At 44.9% G+C, this 22,837-nt stretch overlaps 1 protein-coding gene across 1 annotated transcript in view; it reads right to left on the minus strand.

The window, feature by feature from the left end:
- WHRN (whirlin) overlaps positions 1-22,837 on the minus strand; it is a 155,130-nt gene that overhangs the window by 69,085 nt on the left and 63,208 nt on the right. Inside the window, exon 3 of the mRNA XM_056860351.1 lies at positions 8,526-8,651. Coding sequence (XP_056716329.1) covers positions 8,526-8,651 — 126 coding nt within the window. The remainder of the gene's footprint in view (positions 1-8,525; positions 8,652-22,837) is intronic.

The following is a 22,837-nucleotide window of genomic DNA, read 5'->3' on the forward strand; positions in this document are numbered from 1 at the left end:
ATGCCTTGTGCTGATTAATAATGCACCGCCCAAGCCAGGGCGTGTGGCACTGCCTTTGGTTTCTAATGATCGACTCTACCCTTGCAATAGGGACAGAGATCCACTTTCATGTGGGCAGAGAAGGGCACCGCCGCGCCGCTCGTTTTCATCCTGTCCTGTGGCATAAGGGGAAGCAGACTTTCCAGCATGCCGGGGCTCGAGTGGAGCTACCAGGTCTTCTTCTGACAGCCCTGGTCCTAGGGTTGCCAATCTCCAGGTACTAGCTGGAGATCTCCCGCTATTACAACGGATCTCCAGCCGACAGAGACCAGTTCCCCTGCAGAAAATGGCCGCGTTGGCAATCGGACATTATGGCATTGAAGTCCCTCCCCTTCCCAAACCTTGCCCTTTCAGGCTCCTCCCCAAAAACCTCCCTCCGGTGGCAAAGAGGGACCTGGCAACCCTACTTGGTCCCCTGCTGCTGCTCAGTAGAGAAGCAGCAGGAAAATGGGGGTTGGGGAATATGCATTGCTTTGACGTATGGTGTCACTTCCGGTGCAGAACAGGAAGTAACAGCATCATGTCAGGGTGATGCTGTAGGATTCGTTTCAAGGGAATCTGAAAGCATCACCCCGATGTGGTGATGTCACTTCGGTTTTTGCACTGGAAGTGATGCTGTATGTCGAAGCAGTGCATCTTTGAATGTTGCTTGCAGGTTGCTCCCAGAAGCCTCTTGCAGGTTGCCAGCACTGGGCTGGCAGTGGCAACCCTAGGTTCAAGTGATGGCTCTGCACTTGGGAGACCTGAATTCAAATCACCAGAGACTATCCAGTGAGACTTGGATTTGTTTGCCGCCATGTTGCCGCAACAGGGCCTTTTTGACAGTGGCACCCTTCTCCCTTTAGCTTTTAGCTTGGTTTGACTTCAGAGCAATTGCTTTGAGAGCTGTGTTTTCTCTGAGAGGCAGAATGGTGTATTGGCAACAGTGTTGGAATAGGATAGGGGAGACCTGAGATCAAATCTCCACTTAGCCACACAGCTTACCGGGGGATCTTGGGCCCATGGCTCAGTCTTTTTCTCAAGCTAACGTACTTCACAAAGTTGTTGTTTTGGGAAATTCCTGGTGATTTGGGGGTTGGATCCTGGGGAGGGCAGGGTTTGGGGAGGGGAGGTACCTCAGCAGGATATAATGCCACGGAGTTCACCCTCCAAAGCAGCCATTTTCTGGGGAACTGATCTCTAGAGTCTGGATATCAGTTCTCCAAGCCGTACCTGGAGGTTGGGAACCCTAGCTACAACTCAATTACAGTACCACCTTTGCATGGCTGGGTTTGATCCTTGGCAGGGAACTTGGGTCGCTCATGTGGGAAAAGCCTCTCACTGAAGATATGTTTTCTGAGGGGCATCTGTTTGGTAACTGTGAGAAACATGAAGTTAGAATGGATATCCCTTTTTATTTTGTTCCAGCAGAGTTCTGCTTATATCCCTACTATTCCCAAGACTTCCTAGGTTCTTTGATCCTCAGACTGCTCCCAGGGAAATCAAAGTGAAGGGGAAAGGTTCTCTAGAGATTACCCTACCAGGTAATTTTGCTTGGTAGAAATAAACTGAAAAAGCTAAAGTAACCAGGGTAGACTCTCTTCTCCTACCCCCACCCCTGACTCCTTTTGATTTGTCTTCAGCTTGTCTCACTGACTATCATGTAAATGATTTGACTTGATGCACCCATTTATGTATATTCTGCCTGACTTGCTATGAATGTAATAATTTTTCCCAGAATTAAAAAAGAAAGAAAGCAAAGATTCTCAAAAGTTTGTAAACATCTGGAAAAACAACTTGGCATGGAACAAGATTAAAGATTTGCCAGCAGACGTTTTAGTTGGCAAAGTGACCCATCATTGGTTCGCCACCAGCAGGAGGTTTTTGGGGCGGAGCCTGAGGAGGGCGGGGTTTGGGGAGGGGAGGGACTTCAATGCCATAGAGTCCAATTGCCAAAACAGCCATTTTCTCCAGGTGAACTCATCTGTATCGGCTGGAGATCAGTTGCAATAGCAGGAGATCTCCAGCTAGTACCTGGTGGTTCCACCAGAAAGCAAAAAGGCTCTGCGCTGTGGGGTATTGTTGAGAAAACAAAACCAGCACACGATTTCAATGCAATACAACTATATAATAAAGTGCAAGATACCACGTGAATACTTAACTATAGGAGGACAATATGTACACTATATATTCCGGCAAAACGTGGATACTAGATGACACGTCCCTTGTATCCCTTCTTCGGCTGTCTCATTGTATTCTACTTACCTGTAGCACTGCTACTCTTACATGCAATACTAAAAAACAAAAAATATTAAGAAAAGATCTGGAATACACCTTGATAGAAGAACCAATTGGATTGACTTGCATTTGTGTACTTTGTATTGTGTAATTTTGTATTTTTGTATATAGTGTACATATTGTCCTCCTATAGTTAAGTATTCACGTGGTATCTTGCACTTTATTATACAGTTGTATTGCACTGAAATCGTGCGCTGGTTTTGTTTTCTCAACAGTACCTGGTGGTTGGCAACCCTATTTAGCCCCCTGATCATTTGGGTTGCTCTTTTCTGCACCTTCTCAAGCTCTGCAATATCCTTTTTTAGGTGTGGTGACCAGAACTGTACACAGTATTCCAAGTGTGGTCTCACCATAGATTTGTACAAAGGGCATTATGGTAGCCCCCCCACCCCAAATCCCCTCAGGGTAGTGGGCAGGAATCAAACCATCACTGAGAACAGACAGGGAGCCCATTCCCTCATTTCCCCCACCTTTCTGAAATGGATATGAACGGGCAGAGGAACGCAGAGATAATGATACGTATTACGGTCTGCCGGAAGCCCCAAATCACTTCTTCATAGAAAGTGGCAGTCTTACTACGCCTGCGGATATTATTTTTGTCTCTTGCCGTGCTGTGAATGCTCCGCTAGCTGCATCAAACTCGCTGGCCTTTTACAGAAGCGGGAATCTATACGAACCAGGAAGGGTGGAAAAAAGCAATTTTCTCCCAAGCTGCTGAAGGAGCATTGAGGTTCAGCAGGCTCCGATCAAGAACCAAACAGGAAAAAGTTTGCTGGGTAGGGAAGAGATGTCTCCTCCACCACCCCCCGCCCCAGGTACTCTTTTGGCTTGGTTTATGAGGAGGAAGGTGCTACAGGGTAGAAACAGATTTGCTTTCAGAACAACGGTCCTAAGTGACCTGGCAGGCACACTAGAAGAGAGCATGCCAGATATGTCAGATTTCGGTTTCCTAATGAAGAAATAAAAGGAAGTCAGTGTGGTGCAGTGGTTAGAGTGTTTATCACGGACTCAGGAGGCCTGGGTTCAAATCCCCACTGATGATCCCTGTAATGTAGGTGGGGTTGGCAGTTCCGTGTTGGGAAATAAATGGTGGTTTTGAGAGTGGAGCCTGAGGAGGGTGGGAGATTTTTGGGGAGGGGATCGAACACGCATGGCCACAAGTGATGCGATCCTGTCACTTCCGGTTTACTTCCAGCACCGGGGTTGCCAACCTCCAGGTGGTGGCTAGAGATCTCCTGCTATTACAACTGATCTCCAGCCGATAGAGATCCGTTCACCTGGAGAAAATGGCGGCTTTGGCAATTGGACTGTATGGCATTGAAGGCCCCCTCCCCAAACTACACCCTCCTCAGGCTCCGCCCCCAAAATCTCCAGGTATTTCCCAACCCGGAGCTGGCAACCCTACAGCATGCGGTACTTGTAAACAAAAAAGAGCCATTGTGCATCAAGGAGGCACAAAATTCCAACCACAGGTGTGAGACAAAGTCCTTGAGTTGCTCCCCAACACTGCCTTATGGCAGTTTTACAGCTCTGCTTGTGGTCGTTGCCAGATTGTTGTACATGACACTGAAGCAACCAGGCCCCCAAAGTGTAAGCTGCCAAAAGATGTTCTTGTAAATAACACAGAAGCAACCAGGACCCAAAAGAATAAGCTGCAAATAGACGTTCTTGGTAATTGGTTTATGCAGCCTTTATTTTCCTATCCAGAGCTGCCAAATAATTCTGTAAACAGTTCCGAGACAAACACAGATGTGTCCTTTTTTCGGTTTGTTCTATGCTCAAACGACACAATAATTGGGTGATAATTGTTACTGTGTTCTAGGACCAGCAGTAGAGTTGCCAGTCCTACCACTACAGTGGGCAACCTCCTGGCAATCCTGGTCGTTGCCCCTCAGTGCCTAAAGGACCCGGAAGAGGAAATGAGGGGAAGGATGCAGGCAAATGCTGACACTGCTCCAGCGCACTGACGTCACTTCCAGTGTAAAATGGAAATTTCCAGTGAAAATAACAGCACTTTGTATTGCATGCTTTATATTTTTGATTGCTAAAGAAGTAAGGCTGCCAACCTCCAGGCAGCAGCTGGAGATCTCCTGCTGTTACAACTGATCTCCACTGACGGAGATCAGTTCACCTGGAGAAAATAGGGGCTTTGGCAATTAGACTCTATGGCATGAACACATGAAACTGCCTTAGACTGAATCAGACCCTGGGTCCATCAAAGTCAGTATTGTCTACTCAGACCGGCAGCGACTCTTGTGGGTCTCAGGCAGAGGTCTTTCACATCACCTACTTGCCTAGTCCCTTTAACTGGAGCTGCTGGGGATTGAACCTGGGACCTTCTGCATGCCAAGCAGTTGCTCTACCACTGAGCCACAATATGGCTGAGCCACAAGATGGAAGTCCCTCCCCTCCCCAAACTACACCCTCCTCAGGCTCCGCCCCCAAAACCTCCCGCCAGTGGCTAATAGGGACCTGGCAACCCTATAAAGAAGACAGTATTTATAATATTGGTTGTATGTGTAGTTTGGAATTATTGGAGAAAGATCTTTGTTTAATGAAGAAAAAAATTCTTTAAAATTTCCACTACAGCTAGTGGGAGTGGCAATGGATTATAGCAGAATTCTGGATCCCTCCCTCAGTTTGACTTAAACAACAGCGACATCATCCTCTTCAGTTTTAAAACTGTGGAAGACAGGATCGCTGAAGGCTAAAGACATAATTTGTGCAGCCAAATGATTAATAGCCTTCAGCCTTCTGTAATGGGGGTGTCCTTGGGAAGTAATCTTTAGCACGAGAACAGGGATTTCATGTGTCTCTATTTTCATCTGTGGAATTTCAGGGAGTATAGGGCATGGTTTTTATTTGTCATGAGTAAACAGGTGAATGGCTGTTTCCAAACCAGCTTCATTTTAATTATTTCTATCGGCTGGAGGTCAGTTGTGGTAGCAGGAGATCTCCAGCTAGTACCTGGAGGTTGGCTACCCTTTCCGGGCCCCACCTGGAGGTTAGCAACCCTATCACAAACACTTTAAAACAAATCTATCAGTGATTATCTCAGAATGCATTCTAGATTATTTGTGGTCTTCTGTGTATTTCTATAGTTTCATCTTGTAGTTGCTAAAAGGAAATTCATAACTAGATATCTTTCTTCAAAACAGCATAAAAGAATCATCTTAGGATCTGATGGTAATTAATAACATTTCAACAACCACATCTCAGAATATTTGAATGTTGGGGCAAGACTGAAACACAAAAAAAATCCACGTGAACTGGAGTGACAGCTCTACCACGAGTCCAAAAATTCAAAACGGTGCATGCTATTTGAAACACCAAAATAACAAAACAAAGCAAGAAGCAAAGGACAAAGTCAGCCTCCAAAATGATTCATCTGCTCAAATGTGAAACATCACACAGAAACTGCTCCAAATTGCATCTACATGGCAGGGGAGGGGCCGTGGCTCAGTGGTACAGCATCTGCTTGGCATGCAGAAGGTCCCAAGTTCAATCCCCGGCATCTCCAGTTAAAGGGAATAGGCAACTAGGTGATGTGAAAGACCTCTGCCTGAGACCCTGGAGAGCCACTGCCAGTCTGAGTAGACAATACTGACTTTGATGGACCAAGGGTCTGATTCAGTATAAAGCAGCTCCATATGTTCACGTTAGGGCTGTCAATTCGGTTCGGCCCGAACTGAAAATCAGCCGAATTTCCCTTGATTCGGCGGTTTTTAGTTCGGGAGGAACCGAACTCAAAACTGGCGGGCAACCGGGGGGGGCCGAATTCAGCGAGTTCGGGAGTTCGCGAATAAATTCGGCCAATTCGGGGCCGTCAGTAAGCAGCATAACCTTCAGTAAGCAGCATTCTCCTCCCCCGGCCAATCGGTGGCCAAGCTGGGTCTTCTTCTGGCCAATCAGTCAGGATTGAGTACTGGAGGAATCAGCTGATGTGCGGCCGGCCGGGGAAAGAGAGAGAGAGAGGGAAATCCTCATGTGTGTGTGAAGGGGTGCTTGTGCACATTCGCTCCTTTCTGTGGCTGCAGGGGGTGCATTTTTTGGGGTACTGATCCCAAACTTTCAGGGGATATTCAGACAGGTTTTCTTAAGAGACCACCCAAGTTTTGTAAACATTGGGTCAGGGGGTCCCGAGATATGGGCTCCCCCCTTTTTCTTTCCATGGCTGCAGAGGGCGCATTTTTGGGTGTGCCGACCCCAAACTTTCAGCGGAGCATCAGACAAGGCTTCTTAAGATACCCCCCAAGTTTTGTAAACATTGGGTCAGGGCCCCCCCGAGATATGGGCTCCACCCCTTTTTTCTCTCCCCCCTTTTCCATTTTCGTGGCTGCAGGGGGCGCTTTTTTGGGGGTGCAGCCCCCAAACTTTTATCATAGCTTCAGAGAATCCCTCTTAAGAGACCACCCAAGTTTTGTAAAGATGGGTTCAGTGGGGGCTGAAATATCGGCTCCCCCCCTTTTCTCTTTCCGTGGCTGCAGGGGGCGCATTTTTGGGTGTGCCGACCCCAGACTTTCAGCGGAGCTTCAGTCAAGGCTTTTTAAGAGACCACCCAAGTTTTGTAAACATTGGGTCAGGGCCTCCCGAGATATGGGCTTTCCCCTTTTCCCTATTGGGATGAATGGATCACCCTCGAGAGATGCATACATATGGATCTTATATTGGATACAAATGGAATCATATTGGATTACCCAGCCTCCCAGCCCCTCCTGCTGGAACAGAAGACAGCCACAGTAAGATCCCTTTGGGGGCTTTAATCTATATTTTTTCTTTTCTGTGTGTGTGTGGGGGGAGGGAGCAGTTTCTGTGGGGGGGGGGAAGCCAAAGGGGGCTTTTGCCGGTTCTGCCTGGGGTGTGTGTTCCCCCAGTCTCTCTCTCCCGCCAGTCTCTCTCTCCCTGGTTTTCCCTCCAGTCTCTCTCTCCCTGGTTTGAGGGGGGGGGGGGCTTCATTTTTATTCTTCAGGTTTTTCCTCATTCATAAGATCAGTTAGGTTATTTTGATGCTTGCTCAAAACTGGTTTTCAAATGGTGACTTAAAGAATGCATCTGCCTGGTCCCAAGTCCAATGCAAAAGGAGAAATTCCACCCCCTCCTGCTCATTATGCATAGCTAGCTGCCTCTGTCTCTTTCCATGGTATGCAAACTCCCAGGTGTCAGGTGTTGCTTTGCACTGTTGCAAAGGTGTTGCATTGCGTGCTTGTGTTGCTTTGCAGTTGTATTGTTTTGCAAAATTCTTCACACCTGCCCCGCCCTTTGCATGTTTGCAAAGGTGTTGCTTTTCAGTTGTGTTGCTTTGCAAAGTTCTTAGCACCTGCCCCGCCCTTGCTCTCATCAGCTGTTTGTCGGGCCGGGAGCTTTGTGCGTGGGTGGCAAGCTCTACTGAGAGATACACATTAAGGGTGGGGGGGACCCCTTTCAGGGCCCATATCTCAGCCCCCCCTGACCCAATCTTTACAAAACTTGGGGAGTCTTTCAATATACGTCCTTTGAAGCTCTGCTGAAAGTTTGGGACCTCTAAGCCCAAAAATGCCCCCCCCAGAGCCGCGGAAAGGCGCGGTTGTGTTTTTAATGGCTTTATTCGGCCGACTTTTTTTTCCGAACTTTGAATTCCCGCCGAATTGAACGGATCCGAAGTGGGGGAGTTCGGACTTCGGCACGTACCGAACCCACAAGGGCCAAATTCGGCCGAATCCGAACTGTACCGAATTTTTTTTTTTGACAGCCCTAGTTCACGTGTTCATGTGTTGTTCCATGCTGTTCCTGTGCAACACAATGCCGCATGGACCTGCGACTGCCACTTGGCTTATCTCTCTCTGTGTGTGTAAAGTGCAGTCAAGTCGCAGCTGACTTATGGTGACCCCTTTTTTTGGGGGGGTTCATGGCAAGAGACTAACAGAGGTGGTTTGCCAGTGCCTTCCTCTGAACAGCAACCCTGGTATTCCTTGGTGGTCTCCCATCCAAATACTAACCAGGGCTGACCTGCTTAGCTTCTGAGATCTGACGAGATCAGGCTAGCCTGGGCTTATCTCTACAGCACTGCAAAGTGTACCCATCAGCAATTTGCAGAGCTGGTTTATGCAATACCAGGTGTGGATTAATGTGCGTGGTGATGCCCAGTCCTCACGGCTGTTGCGCATGAAGGTGAGAAATGATCCTCCCCTGTGCACGTTGCAGCCAGTTCTTTTCAACACATTGTTACTCACTTTCAATCCTGTGCTTTCTGCTTCGGAGCCCTTGTCCACGCCTGTGATGTAAATTCCAAGGGCATATTCGGCTCCTCCGCGGATCATGAGGCCCAGAGACCGCCCTTCGTTCAGCACCAAGTTCACCTGTGCCAAGAAAGAGGGAGTGATTCATTGGGGAGCACTTTAGAGGACTGCAGAGGCTTTAAAACAAAGCAAGGAACAAGACTTATATTTAAGGTTAGCCACTTGACCTGTCAAAATGATGCAGTCAATTGATTGGACAAATATTTGTCAAGTACTTTTCAATCCACAGATTATTAAGGTCTTATTGTTCTTAAAAAAAATCATGCACTTCAGAACTACAAAAAAAGACATTTTAATTATCAACAAGGTTGATACAATCATTTCCTGGACAAATCAGCTAACTGTTAATGTGATTTTTTTAAAAAAAGCATGATTTACTTATTTATTTAGTTAGTTGGTACATTTTTATCCTGCCCTTCTTCATGGAGCTCAGGGTGGTATGCATGGGATCCAGCATGGTGTGCTGGTTAAGAGTGCTGGTTTGGAGCGGTGGACTCGAATCTGGAGAACCGGGGGTGATTCCCCACTCCTCCACATGAGCGGTGGCCGCTAATCTCGTGAACCGGGTTGGTTTCCCCACTCCTACACATGAAGCCGGCTGGGTGACCTTGGGCTAGTCACAGCTCTCTTAGAGCTCCCTCAGCCCCACATACCTCACAGAATGTCTGTTGTGGGGAGGGAAAGGAAGGTGATTGTAAGCCGGGTTTGAGTCTTCCCTAAGTGGTAGAGAAAGTCGGCATATAAATACCAACTCTTCTTCTTTTTGTCCCCTCTTGTATTATATTCTCACAGCAACACAGTGAGATAGATGGTGATGATGTTTATTATTATCATTATTATTGGTTGTCTGGCCCAAGGTCACCCACTGAGTTTCATGGCAGAGAAGGGATTTGAATGTGGGTCTCTCTGGTCGTAGTCCAACATTCTAACCACTACACCATGCTGGTTATTGTTATTACCACTTACTAGGACAATCTTAGGCAAAATTTCTAGAAATATGAATGATTTATAAAACACTATCCCTCTTTGCCTTTTATTCCAGAACACCAAGGGCTGCCTACAGTTTCAACATGGGAAAAGTGAAATTAAAACAGAAATAAAGCCAAGTAACAATTACTTTAAAAGAAAAAAGGCAGTTTTTGTTTTTAACAGTTGCTTCTTTGCTTTATTTCTATCTTAATTTCATGCGTACTTCCGATTCTTAAAGGCTGCTGGGCTAAGTAGGCAGAAAACCACTTCTTCCCTGCTGGAGATGCCCGCAGTTATACCAAGCAGTTGTTATGAGCAGCTTTCCGATGCTGCTCAGTTTGCTCTGGACTAAGGGACCCGGTGCTTGCACAGGGGACCTTTACCTTTAAGGGGGGAAAGCAGACCAACACAAGACCAAAAAACTAACTGTAGAAGCAGCTCAAACAAATCTAAAACTGCTCCAAAACTACAAGCAACATGCCCCAAAGAAGATGACTTCAACAGAACCAGCAAAGAAATACAACACCGAAAAGCGAAGATCCATTCAGTCCAAACACGCTTTAGAAAAGTGCTGTCTGCCCAGACTCCTAAAAGCCGGAAAGGTCCGGCCTCACTCAGGACACAATTAGGCGATCTTAGCGCCAACATAAAAAACACCTTTCCTATGTAGCCCCTCAGATACCATCATCACCAGGTAGGGTTGCCAACTTCCAAGTAGTGGTTGGAGATCTCTAGCTATTACAACTGATCTCCCCCCAGATATAAATCAGTTCCCTTGGAGAAAAAATGGCTGCTTTGGCAATTGTACTCTATGGCCTTGAAGTCCCTCCACTCTCCAAACCCCACCCTCCTCAGAATCCACCTCCAAAATCTCCAGTTACTTCCCAACCTGGAGCTGGCAACTGTATCACCAGGGGAAAACAGAGCAGGGCCTTGGTAGATGTGATCTAAGTGTACGGCAAATTTGTATGGGAAAGAGTGGCTTTTCTATGGAGAAGTAGCATTATTAGAGACATTCCCTTAATTCCTCTTTACCCAGTTTCTCTCTGGAATCCCACAATCCTTTCCTTTCCCTCTTTTTAGGAATTTGGAGTCTATTTCTAGTCAATTTCCTTTTGATCAAGGAGTAATTTGAAGAGAGGAAGGGCAGGAAAGGAGGTTCTGCAAAATTTCAGATCAGAATAGATGACACTGAGCTAGATGGACCAATGCCATGACTGTATAAGGCAGTGGTTCCCAACCATTTTTTGACCAGGGACCACTAGGACTTTTTTGTTCGGTGCAGGGACCCCAAGGTTCAAAATAAAAATTCTGAGAATTTGAAAATAAACTTTAATCATAACTGTTAGTTAAACATTAAACTTAGAATAATATTTGAAAATATATTTTTATAATAGAGAACTTTTAATTGAAAATATTAATTTATTATGGGTTTATAACTTTGTTTCGTGGACCTTAATTTAGTTCTCGCGGACCCCTGGGGGTCCACGGACCCCCGGTTGGGAACCAGTGGTATAAGGTAACTTGATTCACTGGGGAAGGGCTTTGGAGGAGCTCATGTGTTGTACCCGGAAGGACTCCATTTCAGTCTCTAGAATGTCCAGTTAAAGGTTCTTAAGTAGTAGGGAAAGAACGTTCTCTGCTGCCGAACCAATAATATGTGTCTAAATGAATCATAGTTGAAGGGTTTGAGCACACGCAGGTCACCGGTTCAGCCCCTAGAGTCTAGGGTTGCTAGCTCCAGGTTGGGAAATACTTGGAGATTTGGAGGATGGAGCCTGAGGAGGGCAGGGTTTGGGGAAGGTAGGGAGTTCAATGAGGTATAATGCCATAGGGTCCACCTTCCAAAGTGGCCAGTTTTTCCAGGTGAACTGATCTTTGTTGCTTGGAGATAAGCTGTAATACCAGGGGATCTCCAGCTAGCACACTGTAGCCATTTTGAGCAGCCTTCTGGTGCATTTAGACTGAATACTTGTATTAAACTGCTATTATTGCATCTACTAAGATAAATGATATATATTAAGAAGATATTAGCTGATGAAGCTGCAATTACGCAGTGAAAACGCTCGTGAACATCTGGACGGCGTTACTGTGGACCTTCTCCCCTTTGTTCCACTTGGGGTTATTATCTGAAGAAACTACCTTGAGATAAGACTTTTACTTACTCTGATAGAGACCTACCTTGAAAGAGACTTTCCAATTCTCCCTTGTGGATTCGCTTGTATATATTCTCTTTGATGTTTGCACTTGTTTGTAGATGTTTACGTTCACAATACATGTTTGCATAGTTTGCTTGTGTAATTATTTATTTTGTTTGGTGAGCCTGGTACTAGAGTTTTCTTAACTATCCTGTTAGTACTAGTGCATATTTGCCTTATAAAGCACCTGGAGCTTGGCAACCCTACTAGCATTCCCAAAAGCAAGCACTGAGAAAAGCCCTTCTCTCCTGGAGAACTGCTGCCAGTCAGAATAGAAAACACCAACTATACAAGGCAGCTTCTAAAACCTGATGGATGATGGACTTTCTTGAACAAATGAGTATGTCATTCTTCTTTACTTGCACAAATAGTCCGGGACACCAAATTCTTTTGTACGAGAAGATTCATTATTCATCAAGTTTTAGAATGATGAACTGTGAGGCAACTAGGGCTGCCAAAGTCCCATTTAAAAAAAAAAATGCAGCCTCGTATACTTACCAGATGTTTTTGCCAGAAGTGACAAAGAGTAGCTCTAAAAGAGAGCCAGCATGGTGTAGTGGTTAGGAGCAGTGGTTTGGAGTGGTGGACTCTAATCTGGAGAACCGGGTTGGTTTCCTCACTCCTCTACATGAAGCCAGCTGGGTGACCATGGACTAGTCACAGTTCTCCCAGACCTCTCTCAGCACCCTACCTCACAGGGTGTCTGGTGTGGGGAGGAGAAGGGAAGTTGATTGTAAGCTGGTTTGATTCTTCCTTACGTGGCAGAGAAAGCCGGCATATAAAAGCCAACTTTTCTTCTTCCTCTTCTTCTTCCTTTTCTTCCTCTCCTCCTCCTCCTTTTCCTCATCACTGGAAACTCTATGGTTTTGCCATGGAGTTTCTGGCGATTCCTAGAGCTACCGTTTGTCACCAGTAAGCACACAAGGCTGCATCCTGCAACACTGCACCTCCCACCCTCCTGGCCGGTTACCAGGCATTGCAACATAGGTACTGCATGCACTTTAAAAAAGACACAGAGGACCCTGAAGCACATCATGCTCAATGATCTTGCATGGAAAGTTAGTTGGAAAAGTTACAAAGGAACTCCTGGTGTATTGGCACTCCCTCAACATAGTCCACCTTAGGAACTAGCCTCTAACACCTGTAGCCACAAAGAGAATACCTCGCTTGATGTAAGCTGCAAGCTGAGCTATCTCCCTGTGCCTTCTAGCAGTCAGGGACTCACTACTGAAGGAGAAGCGGCACATGGATGACCCTAAGTGACCTCTACAAACAACGTGGGGGGGGGGGGGAACGACAGCTTTAAAGGAATCTGAAACAGCAACCTAGCAAAGTGGCCAGGACGCCGTCTCGCCGTCTTGAGGCCTCGCGGGGGAAAACTGTTACTGATCTAAGAGGGAAAGGAAGACAGGGAGGGAGAGATGAATTATAAAGGAACTGTATCTTCTTCTCCCATACAAATGAATGGCTGACATATCAGAGAAGATAAACTACAAAGTGGCTATGAGAACTCCGTGGACATCAGACAGCAGCTCTGTTTGCTGCCCCCTCGTAATCCTGCAGAGAGGAATGCAATTAGGGATGACCACATTTTCCTCATTCCCTTTCCTCTTCCAGAATTTCATTCTGTTCCGCTTTCCACTCCTCCTGAATTTGTGTCAGTTCTAAAATTAATTCCAGTATTACACATACATACATACATACAACCTTTATTGGCATATATAGTTATGGTCATGAGATCAGAAATAACAAGTGTTTCATAAAAAAATTACAATCAATTAATATTTAGGATTGAATCTTAACCTTAACTACTTCAACCAAAAACTCTGCTACCTTCACCGTAACCTCAGTCATGAAGTCATTCAGCAGGAATTGGCATATGGTTGTTCTGTAAGGGGCCATCAATTTGCTAATTAAAGGTACCGTAATATAAATTTTTTTGCGGGGTTCCTCATGTAAATGACAATCTAGGATAATGTGTTGTAGGGAATCTGGCTGGCCCATTCCACATGGACATAGTCTCTTATTGAAGGGAGTTTTTGTAAATCTACCATAAAGAACCTTGGATGGGAGTTAAAATGAGCTAACATAAAAGCTCTCCGTTGGAGGGGTTCCTCCAGTGTAATTCCAGTATTAGAGTACACACAGTTTGCCACAGCTTTCAATTCCTTCTTTGTTTTATTCTTTCTCTTCTTTATAAGTGCAAACATCTGTATTCCTAAAACCTTGCAAAAAAGCAACCTTGATATAACTATACATACTGTTGACCCAAGATTCTTTTTGTGCGTTGTTTTACCTATGTACACAAAGGAAAGAATCTCCATACAACCATACCTTAGAACTGTACCATACAACAGTCACCTTGGAATCGCGTTCTTGAGATGTCCTGTCAATATGCATCTACATATTAATAACGCAGAGGGATAAAATGCGGCAAATGAATCGAAGGGGTTGAAAGCTGCCAGAACTTGCACATGTGCAGTCCTCCATATAAAATTCAGAAGTAAGGACTGGAAGAATTCAGAAACAAAGATTGGAGATTCCTAATAGACCAGTTCCACTTCAAAAACAAGACTGGGGGGGTTTAGAATACCAAAATTACAGGAGAAAATTTGGACAGACAGTATTCTGAAAAGATCTGCATTAAAAATTGAGCGGCATGGGTAAGACAATCATCCTGTATGTGAAGAAGATGTAGAAGATTGAGTGCACTAGCCACACCCCTCTGTGCTCATACCACAGGGTAGGCACAAAAATTTCTCTTGTACAAGGAATATGTGCACGGATTTCATCTCCATAACTAGGAACACTGGAAAAACAGGGTTTCCAATGATGGAGACAGAAATATCAATAAACCAATTTTTTTATTTCAATAGAATAACAGCTCTGAATAAAAATTAAAGTTAGGTTAAAATAAGAACAGTTGATGGTTCTGGGAGGGATGATTTGATGAGGAGGAGGAAGAAAGTCCTTCTATGGGGAAAGGTTTTCAATCAGCCATTTACGAATCCCACTAGACCGGAGGCAAAATTTAGCTACTTGAGTGGTTATCTCCTGAGAGGAGTCTGCTAAGAGAAGGGAAACTTTAGCTTCTTCCGATCTCCCAGGAAAGGATGACAATACGGGGAGAATGTACTGCAATCTTATGCCATTGTAGAAAGGAGACAGACATATCCAGGTTGCCAGTGAATATTAAAGACAGCTTGATCACGGAGGGGGGAAAGCCAGTGCTCTCTCTCTCTATGCACATTACCCTGGTCACACATCTGTGGCATGTACAGAGTAAAAGGTAAAGGTCCCCTGTGCTTGCACAGGGTCATTCCTGACCCATGGGGTGATGTCACATCCCGACATTTACTAGGCAGACTTTTGTTTACGGGGTGGTTTGCCAGTGCCTTCCCCAGTCATCTTCCCTTTACCCCCAGCAAGCTGTGTACTCATTTGACCGACCTCGGAAGGATGGAAGGCTGAGTCAACCTTGAGCCGGCTACCTGAAACCAACTTCCGTTGGGATCGAACTCAGGTCGTGAGCAGAGCTTGGACTGCAGTACTGCAGCTTACCACTCTGTGGCACGGGGCTCCTGGCATGTACAGAGTTAACAATATATTTGGAGTTGTTGACTGCACCATCCAATCTGACATGCACATGCCATGACAAACCCAGATTTGCTGTTGCGTAACATGCTGTAGGGACTCTAGAATTTTAACCAACGATTCCACATTTCTCATCTTTGTTTTTTAGATCCCAAATCCCCCCTTTTAATTTTGTTTCATCGAACCTGTGATCCATACCATCCCCACCCCCAAACACTGGATGTTTCCTGCAAAACACACTCAATTCAGTGTTGCTAGTGCAGCAAAAACCTGCAGTGTTCAGATACTATAAACAATGGACATTATCCCGAGTTGAATCAGGAGGTGGTTTGACTCAATCAAGGAAGCCCCGGCCTTCAGTTTGCAAGAGCTGAGCAAGGCTGTAAATGATGGGATGTTTTGGAGGTCATTCGTTTGACTTGAGGGCACCCAACATGCACAGGGGTTGGATCCAACCAGCCTTTCCACTGGTGAAAAAGGGAGGGAGAGGTCCCCTTTGAGGGTCACCCAAAGTCTATGCTGGGGATCATGGGACCTGCACATGCAGTGGCAACAGGAGGGAAATGAAGTGAGACTGAATAAAAACACTGGCTGGATCCAACCCTATATGTATAAACCCCTTATACATTGTACATTTAAAAATTTCAAGCATGCACCCCCAATACAAACGTATCTGCAAAGCCAACAGCGAGAACCAGAGGACAGAAGTAATTGACAAAAAACATAAATGAATCTAAAAATAAATGAAACAGGGAACATTCACTCATCCCTACTGTATGGAGAGAAGAGGGGGTAGGGGGAATAATTGCTCTCGATTCACTCTTTCAGGCTGTTCATACAACTTCCGTCATGGACGCTGCCTCCTCCTCATATTTCTTCCAAACATTTACTTTGCTGAATCGGAGCTCTGAGAATGAGCAAGTAAATTTTTAACTCATCTCTGGAGAGCAATTAAAGCAACAAATCCCTCTCTTTACAGCATGAACCTGGAGTAGCTAAAATTCCAAACGCTCCGCCAAACATACAGGGACTATAATTCCCCGTCGGGATGGTGAATGCTTTAATTGCACTTTCTAGCCAAGTAATACCAAAAGCTCTTGAGAGGAAACCCAAAGATGCTCTGATTTCCATTAAAATTCAGGCTAAGTACAGTTACATCTGACAGGCGAGGCAGAAAAACATCCCACTTAAATACTACGGCATATGACTTATTGACAAACTGCGGCTGCAGACAGCCGCCAAGACACTCTGAGGAATCAGATAACTACACAAGTGAATTTGCTTTTGCTTAGACTAGGGACCAATTATCTAGGCAAAATAGATGGAAGAATGATGAAAGGCATTTCAGGAGGCTTGCGATCATGGAGAGAGAAAACTTTCATTGGGAGGCTGGATACAAAAGTACATTAATCCCATATTAATTAGGGAGTTTAGAGGCAAGTAATCATGGAGCATCCTTGAACACCCCAATGCATTTCCTAAGAGGTTATTCTAGGAGGGCTTTTTTAATGCTATAGCTATGCTATTAATTTTAATTCAGCCCTGACTTAGCTAACCCGATTGGGTCAGATCTCGGAAACTAAGCAGGGTCAGCCCTGGGTAGTATTTGGATGGAAGTCCAGGGTCAAGTCGCAGAGGCAGGCAATGACAAACCACCTTTGTTTGTCTCTTGCCTTGAAACCCCTATGGGGTCACCATAAGTTGGCTGTGACTTGACAGCAATAAATAAATGGGAGAATGGGTGTCAGTGTAAATTATTAGTGCGCATACACACATCAATAAAACACTGCAGAAGAGGCAATTGTACATACAATTTCATCAAAATTCTTTGGATGTGATGTTTTTCTGGAGTACACAAGCACTTCTGCACATTGGTAAAACACTACACCAACAGAATCTTGTGATACAAGCATCCACATAATCACATTGGTGGCTTTTTGGTGCATTTTTTAGTTGACATGCACATCACGAATGAAAACAGGAAGGGATGCAAATGAACAGGAAGACTACTGAGTGGAAGCAAACTTCACACTGCACACATCTTTTGTTTGTAATTGGGAAATAAGAGGGAAAAAAGCCATACACATATAAAAAATCCATTGGTTCCACTTCAGAAGTGAGATGAGATAATTCAGAACTCTGAAGCCTAAAAAATATGGGTGAGGAGGATTTCCAAAATATCCCAAATCATTCACTGTTAAATAACAGTTTGCAGGGATACAATTTTAGATTGTGTGGATGAGGGATGGGGGAGAATTTTGCTCCCAACACAATCCAGGCCAGAACCACAGCTTCTAGAATTCAGAATCTAGTGAGTTACAAAATGTTCCACAAATATTCAAAAGGAAGGTGTGTGTTTGTTTCCTACCCATCTCATCTTAGAATATACAGTGAGGGAAAAAAGTATTTGATCCCCTGTTAAATTTGCCTGTTTGCCCTCTGACGAAGAAATGACCAGTCCATAATTTTAATGGTAGGTTTATTGTAGCTGTGAGAGACAGAATAACAACAGGAAACCCCCCAGAAACCCAGAAGACAGAAATTGATGTGCATTATAATGAGTGAAATAAGTATTTGATCCCCTATCAACCAGCCAGGTTAGGGTTAGGGTTCTGCTGTCGACAGAAGCAATCAATCCATCAGATTCCAAACTAGCTTGGTGAGAAGGTGACAACCCTAACCCTAACCCTAACTGTCAACCTTCATCGGTCTGGGGCTCCATACAAGATCTCATCTTGTGGAGTTACAATGATCATGAGAACGGTGATGAAGCAGCCCAGAACTACACGGGGGGAACTTGTCAATGATCCCAGGGCAGCTGGGACCATAGTCACCATGAAAACGGTAACACACTACGCCTTGAAGGACTGAGATCTTGCAGAGCCCGCAAGGTCCCCTTGCTCAAGACAGCACATGTACAGGCCCCTCTGCAGTTTGCCAATGCACATCTGAATGACCCAGAGGAGAACTGGGTGAAAGTGTTGTGGTCAGATGAGACCAAAATTGAGCTCTTTGGCATCAACTCAACTCGCCGTGTTTGGAGGAGGAGGAATGCTGCCTACGACCCCAAGAACACCATCCCCATTGTCAAACATGGAGGGGGACATATTATGCTTTGGGGGTGTTTTTCTGCTAAGGGGACAGGACACCTTCACCACATCGAAGGTACGATGGACGGGACCATGTATCGTCAAATCTTGGGTGAGCACCTCCTTCCCTCAGCCAGGGCATTGAAAATGGGTTGAAGATGGGTATTCCAGCATGACAATGACCCAAAACACACGGCCAAGGCAACAAAGGAGTGGCTCAAGAAGAAGCACATTAAGGTCCTGGAGTGGCCTAGCCAGTCTCCAGACCTTAATCCCATCGAAAATCTGTGGAGGGAGCTGAAGGTTCGAGTAGCTACACATCAGCCTCGAAATCTTACTGACTTGGAGAGGATCTGCAAAGAGGAGTGGGACAAAATACCACCTGAGATGTGTGCAAACCTGGTGGCCACCTATAAGAAACATCTGACCTCTGTAATTGCCAACAAGGGTTTTGCCACCAAGTACTAAGTCATCTTTTGCAAAGGGATCAAATACTTATTTCACTCATTATAATGCACATCCATCTCTGACTTTTGTCTTCTGAGTGTCTGGGGTTTTTCCTGTTGCTATTCTGTCTCTCACAGCTACAATAAACCTACCATTAAAATTATGGACTGGTCATTTCTTCGTCAGAGGGCAAACGGGCAAATTCAGCAGGGGATCAAATACTTTTTCCCCTCAGTGTATACATAGAGAGTTGCAAGAGCAATATGGGTCCCGATTCAAGCATAGCCATGTGTAATAAGCTGCCAGGCACTAGTAAGTGTGTAGATGAGGCAGGCAGGCATCAAAAAAGTGGACAGGCAGGTAATCGGGGAGGAGGAAAAGGAAAAGGAGGAAGAAGAAGAGGAAGAAGAGGAAGAGTTGGTTTTTATATGCTTTCTCTACCACTTAAGGCAGAATCAAACCAGCTTACAATAAACTTTCCTTCCCTCCCCACAACAAACACCTTGTGAGGTAGGTGGGGCTGAGAGTGTTCTGTCAGAGCTGTGACTAGCCCAAGGTCATCCAACTGGCTTCTTGTGTAAGAGTGGGGAAACAAATCCAGTTCACCGGATTAGCCTCCGCCGCTCATGTGGAGGAATGGGGAATCAAACCTGGTTCTCCAGATCAGAATCCACTGTTCCAAACCACCACTCTTAATCACTATATCACAGTGGCTCCACACTGAAGAAGGTTCAACCGGGGTGGGGTGTATGTACTTGGTGTAGTAATGCAAAGAGCTTACAGTAGTCCTGCAACTCTTTTGGTTGATGGCAATGAGATGCAGCACCCAGGAGACAGGGCAAGGTGAGGGAGCAGATCTTAGTTCCCCTCGCCTCTGTGCTTCATTTTCAGTAAAAAAAAAAAACAACAACAACAACACAAGTGCCACTCCCTGCTTTAGTCACAAACGGGTAAACACGTTAATAAAGACAATCATAAGAACATAAGAAAAGCTATGCTTGATCAGACCAAGGTTCATCAAGTCCACCAGTCTGTTCAAACAGTGGCCAAACAGGTGCCTCTAGGAAGCCCACAAACAAGACGACTGCAGCAGCATTATCCATCCTGTGCTCCAAAGCACCTCCTGTGCTCCAAAGCATGCTTCTCTGATCCTGGAGAGAATAGGTATGCATCATGACTAGTATCCATTTTTACTAATAGCCATGCATAGCCCTCTCCTCCATGAACATGTCTATTCCCCTATTAAAGCCTTCCAGGTTGGCAGCCATCACCACATCCTGGGACAGGGAGTTCCACAATTTAACTATGCGTTGTGTGAAGAAATACTTCCTTTTATCTGTTTTGAATCTCTCACTCTCCAGCTTCACCAGATGACTCCGTGTTCTAGTATTATGGGAGAGGGAGAAAAACTTCTCCCTGTCCACTCTCTCCATACCATGCATAATTTTAGAACCTCTATCATGACTCCCCTCATCCGCCTTCTTTCCAAGCTAAACAGCCCTAAGCATAATAGAATCATTAGAAATATAAAGCAATAATTAAGCTTTTTAGAAAAATAATACAATAATTTATATTATGTATTTTACCTTTATTATTTGTAATTCAACTTAATATACTGGTGAATACGAATATTGTGGTTATTAAGTATCAAACAAAGAATGTTACGATTTATGATAACATATTAACATAATTACTACTTAATGGTGTCTATTATCTTATTACATATTTCTTATAACCACCATTATCTTTTATCACGTATTGTTCATTATAGCATCGTTGTTATATTATTTTTCCTTTAGTAAAACTGTCTTAATTGTAAATGAGATCATGATGTGATTTTTTTCTTGTTTTGTTTTAATCACTATATTTTCTATTCTGTTTTGTTTATACTCTCAAAAATTTAAAATCCCTTTCAAAAATAAATAAATACACATTACTTTGGCCGTTATAATGACATGGATCTAGGCAGAACCCCGCCCACCTCCTCAGAAAGAGGGGAGATAATGTGTCCTAATTGTTGGACAATTGTTAACAATGTGTAGCATGCAAATAAATGAGAAGACCACCCAGCAGGGTGTGGGCTAGTGGTCAGCTAGATAGGACAGTAAGGTTAGAGACCTTCCCATCTTTTTATGTCACCTGTCTGTCCTTAGACTGATATTCTCGGGTCTAATTTCCTCCTTCTCAGAAGCTGCTGCTCCTCTCCCTCTCCTTCAGTCAGAAAGGCAGCTAGAGACTATCTCTAACCATTAACGCATGGCTAGGATGTCATTGGTTTGTCCCTCTCATGTCTCACACTTTTCTATCCCGAGATTTTTAAAAAAAGAACGCATGAGAAAGACAAACAACAAGTCAAGCGGCAGGGAGAAGGCACTGTCAACCCCACGGCGCACACACACAAAAAGCGAAGGGTTTAACATTAAGGAACTTTTGAGCGTGTGCCTCCAAAGTAGCTGACTTTCTACTTCATGCAGTTTGATAGCCATTCATGCGGGTTGCAGTGGGAGTAGCAGAGACATCCCAGCACACCCCGAGAGGCAAGGGTTGGCTTACATCTTCCTCCTCGCACTCATTCCTCCTCGCTCAGGCAGCAGGGAGAAGGCGCCATCAATCCTGTGGCGCATGCGCATACACACACATATCCTGCATACCCTCACCCCGGCAGGCAAGGGCTGGCTTACATCTTCCTCCTCGCACTCCGCCTTGCCTGCTACTGGAAGCGGGGCCAGGTGGTGTTGGCTTGCAATGGGTGCAAACTTTCCCCCCTGTCGGCTGGGAGGAGTGGGAGGGGAAAGTGGAATGGGCTGCAGGGGAGGGGAGTCAGCCCCCGCGCCGAACCGCACAGGGAAGCCATCGCAATTGCAGCGATTCTTTCTTTAAATTCGAGACAACACAGGAATTGGAAAACCAGGGGAAGTATTGTACTGGAAGTGGGTTGGTCCCGCAGACGGGAGACCACCATGAGTTTACAAAACAGATTTGCTATATTCACGGGAGAATCACAAGACAAAAAAGCCATGTGTTTTCGACCTCTGTCTGTTGGCTTTCCTGTCCAAAATGTAGTTCCCTAATAAACATTACACTTTATCTTTAATCAGTGAGTCTGGTGCTACTCTGCGTAACTAGCCTTCTGCCAACACTAATTACATTTTTATAATTCTTTTATTTCTATTAGTGCAAAATGATAATACGTGTCATCTAATTTCATGTAATCCAGATGATGCTTGAACACAAATGCAATAGCATGGATACCAAATATACCAAATACCAAATTAGAACAATTTCTAGGTTTCGATAAAAAGCAAACACTTTACCAATTTTTCGAAGGTATTGATCAATCCTATTGACCCTAGAAGCTAAAATGACAAAACTGAGGCTATCATATTTTGGTCACATTATGAGAAGACAAGAGTCACTGGAAAAGACAAGCATGCTAGGAAAAGTTGAAGGCAGCAGGAAAAGAGGAAGACCCAACAAGAGATGGATTGACTCAATAAAGTCCACAGCCCTCAATTTGCAAGATCTGAGCGAGGCTGTCAAAGACAGGACATTTTGGAGGACATTGATTCATAGGGTCGCCATGAGTCGGAAGCGACATGACGGCACTTAACACACACACACACACACACACTGATCATAGCGGGAAACCAAACTGCTCTTTGACCAGAGGAGTGACCCCCGTTATGGCTTTCGACCCGCTTCAATGTATTAATTAAGTTCCTTCATGTTCTGAGTTTTGCCAGCAGGGTCTCAGAATGATTGTCTGGTGGCTAAGATTTGGCAAAGGGGTCTGACTCTGAACATTCCTGTCAAACATTCTGACCTTGAACTGTGCCACTAAGCTATTCAGCTTCGAGTGTGCCTATGCATATGCATTAACCAACTAAGACTGTTGGGAAATTTCTTGAGGCTTAACACGCAATGGAAAAATGGCCTGGTGTTTAAAATG

Source organism: Euleptes europaea, chromosome 14, assembly GCF_029931775.1.
Source record: "Euleptes europaea isolate rEulEur1 chromosome 14, rEulEur1.hap1, whole genome shotgun sequence".
NCBI lineage: Eukaryota > Metazoa > Chordata > Lepidosauria > Squamata > Sphaerodactylidae > Euleptes > Euleptes europaea.